Source organism: Chelon labrosus, assembly GCF_963514085.1.
Source record: "Chelon labrosus genome assembly, chromosome: 15".
Taxonomy (NCBI): Eukaryota; Metazoa; Chordata; class Actinopteri; order Mugiliformes; family Mugilidae; genus Chelon; species Chelon labrosus.
Window position 1 is genome coordinate 23,822,224 of NC_140348.1, and position 12,023 is coordinate 23,834,246.

The 12,023-nt window shown below is 45.0% G+C and overlaps 1 protein-coding gene across 2 annotated transcripts in view; it reads left to right on the plus strand.

Annotated features, from left to right (window-relative positions):
* Nucleotides 1-12,023, plus strand: part of stk32c (serine/threonine kinase 32C) — an 88,669-nt gene that overhangs the window by 20,010 nt on the left and 56,636 nt on the right. Inside the window, exon 2 of one of the 2 annotated variants that reach the window (XM_084562291.1) lies at nt 7,247-7,302. In XM_084562291.1, the coding sequence (XP_084418417.1) occupies nt 7,247-7,302 (56 nt within the window). Of the gene's footprint in view, nt 1-6,946; nt 7,303-12,023 lie in introns of those variants that run through there. The other variant, XM_084562290.1, reaches the window with a different exon arrangement.

The following is a 12,023-nucleotide window of genomic DNA, read 5'->3' on the forward strand; positions in this document are numbered from 1 at the left end:
CCAACATCCGTCCTAGGGAACCCATTCGCAAGTGGCCAGATTAAAGCACCGGTGTGAACACACTCGGGACACATTGAGGACGCATTTGAGTGATCCGATCTTTGCGCATTTGAAAGACCACCTACTCAACAGGGGTGCTCTTGCATAAGTGGAAGACCCCTGCTGTTCTTGATACAGCTGTAGCAATCAATTAGAGACAGCAACTGTATACAGTATTATATGTGCCACAAATGACGTCAGTGTTTACCTGGAAGCGCGAAACTGAGATCTGTTCTCTAGTGCTGGATGGGGACGCATGTAAAGATGTATTTTAACGCCAGGTGTGAACACAGCTACTTGAAGCTGGTCACTTGTAGTCGGATTGCCCGGGTTTTAAGCTCACACAAGGTCTGAACGAGGCCCATATTTCAGGTTTGAATCAAAATGAAGCTGGTGACTTTACCGCAAATAGCACCAAGCATCTTTTTGTTCTAAATCAAGACGTATCTCTCTCCAAACAGCAAATACTTGTATAAAATTACTAAGGTCTAACTACGCACCTTCGCATGTTTAATTTAAAGACACCAACCTATCCGATGCTACTGAACGCCAAAGCGACACATTCCAGAGAAAAAAGATAAACTGCATAAGTGTGCACTTAGTTGAAGCACCCTTTGATTTTATTACAGCACTCAGTCGCTTTGGATAAGAGTCTGTCAACTTGGCACTTCTTGACTTGGGAATATTTTTCCACTCTCCTTTGCAAATACGTTCCAGATCTGTCAATCACCCGTCCACGGCCCTCCTCAGATCCCCCGTAGGGCTCAGGTCTCAGCTCTGGTTGGGTCACTCCAAAACCCAGTTATTCTTTTGTGGATTTAGATGTGTTCTTTCGGATCACTGCGATGCTGAAAGGTGAGAGTCCTCTCATTTTCACCTTTTTAACAGACACCAGAAGGTTCTGTTCCAGAACTGACTTTCACTCTGAGCTCTTCATTATTCCCTCCAACTTCACTAAAACATCACCTCTCCTCCCTTCACACGTTACTTTTTGTGCTCGGAGCAGCAGCGACTGTGATGGTGATTAATAAAGAACGTCTCATAAAAATTACATTATCTTAGGATTCATAATGGATGACAAAATATGAGTAAAGAAGTTTTGTGCCTCACTCCAAGTTCAGATTCATTTATACATACACTATCAGCCACAACATTAAAACCACTGATCAAGTATCTGTGGGATGATCCACAGAGGCCCCTCCCCTCAAAGGCCCCCCACTAACAACATCCTGTTCCCAGACACCACAGGACACCCTCAGAAGGCCCATGTCCATTCTCTGATGAGTCACAACTGTTTTGGAGGCACAAGGATGACCTACACAATATCAGGAAGGTGGTCATAATGTTGTGCCTGATCGGTGTATATGCATGCTCATGGTCCCTTGAGGTTGCTTGTGTACTCAGAAACACATGCCCACAGTCTCAGCTCAATCTGAAGGCTTCACATGCACCGGTTCCTCATCAAGGTCCTAATGGTGGTCATAATGTTATGCCTGATTGATGTTTGTGTGTGTATGTGTATGTGTGTGTGTGTGTGTGTGTGTGTGGCAGTGCTCCAGGCAGATGTGGGCACAGCAGGCACGATGCTAACTCATGCAGCTCCTCCTTAAAAGTCAGCCGTCGGCTTCTGAAGCTCACATCCTGATCCGTTCAGCCCCCTGTCCGTGTAGACAAAGAGTAATCATGAGAGAAGAAAGCGCACGCTGGGGCTTTTCTAGGCAAAACCCACCTCCAGCTAATGCTAAATCAGGAGGTAAACCCCACAATGCTACCTGCTTCCAAGCAGAAGACAAATATGTGGTGTCTGCACTTTGATGCACAGTCTTCTATACGTGGCTAATCCTCTCATATGGATTGGCTCTGACTGCTAAACCTGGTGCCGCATTGAGACAGAATATGAGTCCGGTAACACACCATTTGGATTTCATTATGGGGTGTGATATGAAGGAATACCTCTGCATGTAACTGGATAGTCCTACTATTCTTTAAAGTTGGTTTACTGTCAGTATCTTTTACAACGACGCGATACTGGACTCTTGGAGGCTTGTTTCCAGCGGCAGTCGTTTTTCTGTAAACAAAATCCATGTTTTACTCTCCTGTCAATCTCCACATAAAGCCCCGCCCAAACGATTTGATTGGCCCGGGCAGATTTTTGCCAGAGCATCTTCATTTCCCAATGGAGAGACTCCAGATCAGCTTTCCCCCTACAGTAAATTTGCAGGTGGTGGAGTTGGTCTAGCTTCCATCGGCTACCGTCTGCATTGGTTTCCATGCGGTATTAAATGGTATAAAGCAGGAATGGAAAACTGTAAATAGAGTGGTGGGTGCATAGATTCACAAGTTCTTTTTTTTTTTCCAGATAAGAATGATGATGCGTTTTCCTATGGCTCCCCTAGAGATAGCACACCTCAACACATGCTTGTTTGATGATGTCTGACAGCAGAACTTACAAGTCTTGTGACTTTACCAAATTCACACCCACTTCACACAATGATGGGCAAGGTGTACAGAGGTGGCAAAGTAGAGAGCGTTCAAACATCTGTATTACCAGGTTGTAACCAAGAGCAACACACGGGATGCCCTCCAGGAGAGATTGTCTGAAAATGAGCCCAGGACGCCACATATTGACCGTCCACATGGGTTGATGTAAGAACTAACTCTTTTCTTGTTTATCCCAGATCTAAAACTCGTCAACATTCCCCCAACAAACGGTCTACTCTCAGATAAGACGGCGGCAAACATCATCACAAACCTGGTTTCCAATTTATAAGACTAAATTATTTATCTCCTGGGCCAACCCCCTTTTTCACGGTACCTGCTTTCATCCTTATTCATTACAAGGGGGTGTAATGAGGTGTGTGCATTCATCTCAAACTGTCCAGTACAGGACATTCAGTTCTGGATGAGAACTGACTCGCTTCGATACGCCTTGTGATCCAAGCAATTACCGTCGGAAGTCTTTTTACGTCTACGTTATGTGGCCTTCCTGCAAAATGGCGTGTGCTAAGAGACAAACTTGCTTTATGGTACATTTCTTATATATTAAGAGTTAATAGTCTTTTCCCCTTTGACATAATGAATCATTTATCCATTAAATGATCCATTATGGAAGTTTGTTCTTGCAGCCCTCGTGTGGGGAGTTTTCGCGTTTTTTTCTCGACACATCAACCGGGCAGAACTTTTTTCTGGTGTCGTGTCTGGTTATTACTATTCTGTGATTGGTCAGAAACTGGCCACTCTGTGAGCTCCCAGATGCTAATATTCGCAGTGTGCCCGCTAATCTCTCTTGGGTAGAGATCGACATACTGTATGTGGGTGTACGCTGAATGAACGCCATAATCCAGCGGCTGACATCCAAAAATAATAAGAAAAGTGCGTCTCATTGTCCGTCTCCTGCATCTCCCACAATACTTTGCGCGTGTGATGTACGCTGCCGTGGGAGGAGCCTATGACAACTGCCCTGGAGTTCTGCACTTGGAGTTCGGCAGAACGAACTTTGTTCTTGTTCAGGCAGCCCTAGAAGCGAATTAGACGCTATTGAATGTTTGGCATTTTTCTCTGTCTTTTTATTCGTCTACTGTACCGTACCATGTAGATTTTTTCAGGACCCTCAGGTACGGAGACACCACGCTGACATCACAGAATTACCGGGAATAAACGGAGACTCTGGCGCAGACAATGACCAAAATGGAAAACCAGCTCAGCTTGGTTTGGCCTTTAAAAGGGTTTAATTTAATGCAAAACGTCTCCTCGTAAGGTCAATACTTTTTATAATGTATCGTCTGACTAGTCTGACTTCAGCGTGAGGCATCGCTGTAAAGGTGGTCTGTCAGAAAATCCAAGAAATATTATTTCAAACATCCTCAGAATGACCGATAACACAATCGCTCCCATCACACTCAACTATTTTTAACCATCGATCCATGTACCCAGTATCGCAGCACTTCCTTGAAGTATGAGTCATCTGGTAATGGGAAGCAAAACAGAAGTAGCCCCCCCCCCCCCCCCCCCTCGCCCCCTTACATTTAACCAGGCTAGCTTCTCTTTAGATTAAGGGGCAAAGATGATTCAGGCCTTGATCCGTGCTATAAAGGGCTGATTACTGCGGACATGGCGTTTCCTGTAGCCATCCCCTACGTGCAGCCATGAGGTATTTTTCGACGTTTTTTCATGTCGTACAGGTTTTGCGCCGACCTAAATCAAAACATAGAGTGCACCTCCTCTATGCCGGCTGAGCGGTGACATAAATCACCAGTCAGAGGTGGAGTGCTTCCAGTTCAGTCGATTAACGGCTTCGCCAGCGCACAAATGGTTTATTGTTCAATACCAGCCTTGACAAACTTCATCTGGGAGTTTTTCTCTTTACCTGTCCAATATATTAACTGAAGAGCCTTTGAAATGTTCTTCAATGAATGCCTTTTCAACAGCTGACAGCTCCAGTGTCAGAGGGCTTTTCTTAACCGGCTTCAAATGGTTTATCTCCACACACGCCAACCAGAGAGTGTTTAGAAACCGGATGATTAAAGGACACAGGGCATTGATTTGTTAAACAAACAAGGGAACCCTCCACGGTCCGTCCACGCTGAATAAGAAATACTTCAATTATCCTAATCTGTTTTTCTGATAAAGCCTGTGAAAATTATCTTCAATCAATGGACACACAGACTGCTGACTGACTTTGCAGCTTGTGTCATGTCACGGTCAAGTGGTACTCAAGATAATGCAAGGTGACGGGTGGGCGAAGTATAAATAAATAAATTTAAAAAAAAGCATGGTGGCTTCATCAACCGTTCTCAAGTTTCACTGGATGTTGGGACAAGGGCCAAAGGCCAAACGCTGCAGTCAACAGCAGCCCGTCGTGTGAGTGAATTGGATTTACAGTGGAGGCAGCGGGAGAATGAAAACATCTTTTCCTCCTTGGGGGGCTGGCGAGCTGCTGACACACCAGGATGATATGCTGAGTGGGCTCCACGGGGGACCTCGATGGGTGATTGGCTCCCGCGGAGGAGCTGGTACTGGCATAAAAACCCATGTCAAGGGGCAAGGAAGCTGTGAGCCGGAGAGTGTGTGAATGCTGTGAATGTGTGTGTGTTCATGTGCCTAAAACCTCTAATTGAGCAGAATTCATAATTCAGCCTCGGTAAAAAGAAGAACACTTGTATTTATCTAATCACAAAGTAGAGCTGCGAAGTGGGAGGAACAGCTGGTTCTAGGAGCAATCGTGCCCGTCCTGAGAAATTCTCCCCCATTGCTTGGAAGCCTGAAGTAATAAATACTTCATTGTTGCAGTTGGGAGCAGAACACAATGGCATGATTATTTAATCCATCCCGAACAGGCCCATAAACTTTAGCTTCCACCCGCTGTTCGAGCTGCACCTCATATAATTTTAAGCTCTGTGAAAGGATGTTTGTTGCCAAGGTGCATGCTATGCTATGTGTGTGGTTTGAAGTACGCAACCTTGCACCGTTGACTTTTGTCAAAGGCAGTTTCTAATGTTTTCATCTCAATCCAAGCTGTCGCTAATCTCACTTTGTGTAAGGAAATAACTCATGTTCAATCAAGATACGTCTTTTTATTATTTGCCAGCGTGCTTTTAACTTCCCGTCAGTGCTGGCAGAGTTTAGAGTAACTCTCTTTGACAAAACTGCATTGTGAGATAAAACCGTTCTCACATCTTTTACACTCAAGAGCGACTTAGCAGCAGCAGCAACAATCCAGTAACCTTGGTGGGAAGCAGCACGCAAGGCTTCATGCAAACTCATCACAAGATTATTTCTGTAACGACTGCAGTTAACTGCAGAATCGACTGTAATACGCAGCGTGATCAAAGAGAAAAGAGAGGAGGCCAGACAAGGTGAACCGGTGTGGAGGACACCTTCAAGACCGCGAAGAATACGTTACGCAACGAGATCATTAACCTGACTAATTACAGCCTGAGGAGAGTTCTGAGGTCTTGAGAGACAACCCTTGAAAGCAATACCTGCTTTAAGGATCAAAACAAAAGTGCAGCTCAGTTAAAGAGCTTGTGAATACAACTGAGAGGGGAAAAATATAATACAGTACCAAACAGGCATAACATTATGACTGTACTCTGAGCCATTGCACCGAAATTTCATTTTGATAGAAATCTAAATGACAAATAAAGTCTGTCTAAGTCTAACCTTCCTAATATTGTGTAGGTCTCCCTTGTGGTGACTCGTCAGAGAATGGACATGGACCTTCTTAGGGTGTCCTGTGGTGTCTGGCAACAGGATGCTGTTAGTGGGGGGGCCTTTGAGGGGAGGGGCCTCTGTGGAACATCCCACAGATACTTGATCAGTTTGGGATCTAGTGAATTTGGAGGCCAGGTCAACACCTTGTGCTATTCTTCCTGCTTCACTTTCAACAGTGGCGACTGAAAGTTTTGCAGAAATGTCGCTGATATTTCGCTGAAGACGAGTTGTGCTAATGTTTGTATCTCCGGGGGGGGGGGGGGGCTGGTCTGGTCTGGTCTGATCTAGGTGGGTGCTACATGTCTAAGTAACATCCACACCAATGAATACCAGGTCCAAAAGTTTCCCAGCAGAACATTGAATTGCCACAAGATGGTCACTGTTATTCACTTCTCACTTTTATTCGTTATAATGTTGTGGCTGATCGGTGTACAGGGGACAATGCAACTGATTTCTCTAGCTTAAATCAGCACTAGTAACCAGTACGTCAGAACAGAAAAGATTAGAAACAACTTGAACTCACTGTGAAGTAAACACTCACTACACGAAATAACGACTACGGAATAATGACACCGTCTACCTTCCGACTGTTTCCTCATAACCTTTGCTTTCACTGTGCAGCAGTTCTGTCTGACACTTAGTATGAAATCTCTCAGGATAATAAATGTTTCACTTTACTTCCCGGGTAGTTATCGGTAGCTTATTTTTTTTTCTCCCCTGCAGCCAGAAACAACCACAAACCACTTGAAGGAAGCAAGATAGTACAGGTCTGCCATCGCATTCCCAGAGAAACGTCCACTGATGGTTATTTATTGCAAAAGATTTGCAACTAAACATGAAATGTGATGACTTTGTGTTTGCATGTCCGGGCATTTTCTGTCTCACAGAAGCTGGGAAGGAAAGGACAGCAGTACCTTTAATGTTGAGTTGATAATGCACAGAGTCAGCGCTGAGCTAATACTTGGATCTGACCTGCTTCTCTTTCTCTTCACAGTAAATTTCGACCACTTCCAGATATTGCGGGCCATCGGGAAGGGCAGCTTTGGAAAGGTAACCCAGCTTCCATTTTTCAGTCAGTGTGTGCTCGTTATGTGTGTGTGTGTGTGTGTGTGTGTGTGTGTGTGTTCTGTATTCTCAGTTACCCGTCCCGCCGTCATTATCTCCCAACAATCAGACAAGTCCCGGCTGAGCAGTTGGGAGCAATTACACTTTATTTCTCATCATATCGCGGTGCCTAATAGATAAGTAATCTTTCTATTTTAATAATAGTTATAAATACAGCTTATGCAATTCTCTCTGTAAAGTCACTTAGATGAGAGCCAATTTACTTTTCATCTCATGCCAGCCAACCTGTTGGGAGTTTAGACCCCACGTCTCGATTTAATTACAGAGCTGCACAATGGGCTGGTGCAGGATACGGCGGAAGAAACTTGCCATATCTTTGTGCGCGCACATTGTGAAACCAAATTACCGGAGTTCTATTCGACCACGTCTCAGGTGCCAGCGTCGCCGCCGTCGGCCATTGTTGATAAAACAGACATTTTGGGATGAACGTGCGGGCCATTTGTTCGCCAAAGCGCTCCTTTGTGTTCGCGCTGAATGCCCGCAGGAGACTCGTGTAATGAATTCGGGGCGGTAATGTGTGCGCGCGTCAACACATAATCGGCCTCCAGAGGTTGGGATAGTTTATCTTCATTTTGAATCCCAGAATATCACAGCTAATATTTGTTCATTATCCTTTTTGCAAATTCTTTCTGCTTTGCTCTTTTCAAAACATGATCTTTTCGCTAAAAACCACGTCCCTCTGTTGCAGGGAAAGACATTGCCCGTGTGCTGAATACATTACCATGTGAATGTATGTTAATTTTTTTACTTATTGCTTTGTTCCCTAAAGCTGCTGTCGCTTCCCTTATGGTACTTGAAGGGAATCTGCAGAAAGCCTAGAACCAGAAGAGCCCACATTTGCTGAATAATGATTTAAACTCAGGTTTTATTTAATATGTCCATTCATATGGTTGGTTTTACAATCCAAACATAAAGAGTTTGAAATAATTCTAGCCAAGATAGCAACACTAATATGCGGTTTGGGCTTCTGCGTCAATTGCATAACGTCCCTAATGGTGTGGCAACACGTAAGAGCTGTGATTGGTCCGCTTGGTAGTAAGGGTTGTACCAACTAGACGTCTTTACTGCTGTGCCTTCACGCTTTAAGCAGGAAGTCGACTAGTTATCGATCACGTGACAGTAACAACATGGCCGCCTCCTAGAAGACAGGTGAGGAACCTGTAGTGGGGTCGTTGCAGCAAACTAGCAGCGGTTCATCAAGTATGTGGAGATACTTCACTAAAGATGAAGCCCATACTACCGTGACATGTCAGTCCTGAAATACAACAAAAGTACTACTGCAATGCACACTCGTCTGAAAAGGCAACACTAGCAGGATGGTGAATGTCATTGTCTAGAGTTATTAGACCTTAAGCTACTAGGATTCGGAGATATATCGCATTTGTTTTTAATCCCGACTATTCTGTGAAGTACTATTAAATGCTATTGACGGCGCTGATACATATCTGCAGCACACAGTCTTGATAAGCTCATGTGTCTATGTTCAGTTGTGTTGTGTTCTAGTAGTTCACGTTGTTGCTGTGGTTGTAGAGCGTGTTTTTTTTCGAGAGCCGGATATAATTACTATCAGACTGATGGTGTTTATGGTGTTGACGTGGGCTCCTGCTGACAATAGTTTGTGTTCGTAGCTTCTTTTGTGTGAGATGCGACAATATGTATTCAGGTCCAGAATATAGATTTCATTGTTCCAAAGCATTACTTTATACTGGGTTTGTATGTGTGACGACTAGTCGATGACTTAAAAAAATCCGAAGTCGTTCATCCCCCACGTGGTAGTAGCGTGATTTCGCTTTAGCATTTCCGGCTGCTTCTCCATCTCCGCAAGTTTCAAATTGATTGTTTTGGATAAATAAAGATGGAATACATCGAGGAAAGGTTAACTTGGGAGGTTCAGAGATACAAACATTTGTAGGACTTGTCTTTGACGAAAGTTTCAGTCGCACAAGTATAAATGGCTCACACCGGCGTAGGCTACGTACGTAGGTTACGGCGTCTGTGTCCCGCGGTGCCTTAACAAGCAACAAGTTGTTTCTTCTTTTGCATAACGCATCAGACAATTCAAGCCCCCTGCTTTATCCACGAGACTGAGGAGATAGACGGGGTCCTCATCTGAGAATTTGTTTCCAGTTCTGTTATATTGCGTGGAGATACGTGGCTGCACAAAGACACAAACTCACACAGTTGGTCGCTGAGACGCCCGGATAAAGTCTGTCCTTGTTGGAGGTCATTTTGTATATTTTTTTTTCTTCCCACTGTGGGCTCTCTCTATGCTCCTGCTGTTTCCAGACACTTAACAGCGTGACTCTCTAGCTTCCCGTAGACCACACTGAAGCGAGTGGAGACTTAGCGGCAAATAAATAAGATGCTTGAACCGTGACTTCCAGTCAATACCCATTACAAGAAAAAGCAGTCGTTTTATTTTTAGTGCCCTTTGCTTCAAACGCTGCTTGAACCATAAAAATATAGCTTCGGCCTTTGCACATGACTTCTAATGGCCTGTAATGAAAAACGAATCACAGCGTAAACACGTGGCTGTGTGTGTGGATGAGAGGAATGTGAAGAGTGAATAAGGCACAGATGTATTTACCTGATCTGTAGATTGTACCGTGTAGGTGCTCCAAGAAAACGGGTTCATCGACGTACGACGCACAGCAGGGAGCCATGAGATAGGAAAATACATCCACAAAAATGGAGAACACTGATTTTTATTCTGCTCTTAATCCATTGATGTTCTTTTATATGATGTGGCACAACATTAAAACAACTCACAGGAGAAGTAAATAACATTTAAACCATCTTGTGACAATTCAATGTTCTGCTGGGAAACCTTTGGACCTGGCATTCATTCATGTGGATGTTACTTAGACATGTAGCACCCACCTAGACCAGACCATGCACCCCCGCCCCATAGCAATGACACTTCTTGATGGCAGCAGCCATCCCCAGCAGGATGCAGCCTGACACAGACACACACACAAAAACACTTTAGGAACAACTAAAAAAAACATGGCCTCCAAATTCACTAGATCCCAAACTGATCAAGCATCTGTGGGATGATCCAGTGGGATGTTGCCAGACACCACAGGACACCCTCAGAAGGCCCATGTCCATTCTCTGATGAGTCACAACTGTTTTGGAGGAAGGTGGTCATAATGTTACGCCTGATCGGTGTATATATATATATATATATATATATATACATGCAGTGTTAGGCTGTGTCTCCCTGTCCCAGTTTTCTCAATGTCAGTCTTTCATCATCTCTGAGTTGCACCTTTAAAGTGCGTGAACGGGACTTTTACAGCCTCCCTCTTGTTGCTCCTCGTGCTATAAAACAGTTATCGCACTAAAGAAACTGTGGCAATTTAAAGCCACTTGTCACTCCGCGGTTGGCAGTTGACAGTCGCGTCGGACACGCGGCGAAAAACCTTAAAGTCGCGGGTTTAAAAATAACAGCGGCCCTCGATGGCATTGTAAGACACGTCCCCACGGCAGCCAATTAAAAAGTATCGGCAGCCGAAGACCCTGCGTCAGAATTCCCACAATGTAGCTGCTGCTACACCTGCTGCCTGTTAATGCGGATTGATGCCGCAGATGCTGGCATACTGGCACCGCGGGTTAAAACCTCACACTGTTTTTTTTTTTTTTTCTCCTTCTTCTTCTTCTACCTCTTATCAAATCATTCCTCCCCTTTTCTACTTTTGATTTATTTATCGGCGCAGGTAACGCTTTCTCTCGCTTTCGCTCCCCTTTTGATTCATAAGGGTTAGTTTCTCTCTCTTTATCTTCCTCTACTCATCTCACAATTCAATTCCGGTGTGTTTTAGGGGCATGCCGGGAAAGAAATACGCGTGGGCAAAGCAATATAGTATCATAATAAATAAAATATGGTGTTATTATTTTTTGGGATCCTCCTCTAAACATAGTCTGTCTTTACTTATCTCTCTGGATTTATGGAACAAGCACGAGAGTGATGGTGGGGAGGTGTGATCGTATCCCCGGCAGTGGAAGATATCATTTGTTGTAGAGCTGCTCCTGGGCTCGATGGCCACATGCAGCACAAAAGTAAGGATAATTGCCTGCTCCCCCGTTGATCTCTCTCCTCCTTCCTTTTCCCCACGAGCATCGCACTTTTGCCCCCCCCTTGGCGACTTCATTTTTTCCTGCTCAGGCGGCTCAGGAGGCCGGCGTTTCCCTGCGCTGCAGGGCTCATTAATGCCCGTGCTTTGAAAGCTCGAGGGAGGAGGGGGCGCTGACATGACAGTCATCGACACCGACAGCAGTTTAGTGGCAGCTCCCTAATGCCGGCAGTCGCACGGACAGGTAAACATCTAAGCGGAGAGAGGGGAGGTGGACGGAAGGGGGAGGCGGCGAGGAAGGTCAGACGGCAGCGGTAGAACTCAGCTGGCGGTTTCTACATCTTCATTTCCTGCAGCAGGGCGAACACTTCACCGGGAATAAACCCTCATTAGGGCCCGGTGTGATGGGGAGTAGAGAGACAGGGCGAATGGAGACGGGCGCTGGAAATAAGTGAGAGTAGAAGAGGTGAGGTGGGAGAGGGGGGGAGGACGGCAATAGAGACTGTGACACGCTCATCATATTGGGGAAGGTACCAGCGGCTGTGGAAAGGTCAGGAGATGATGAAGCCT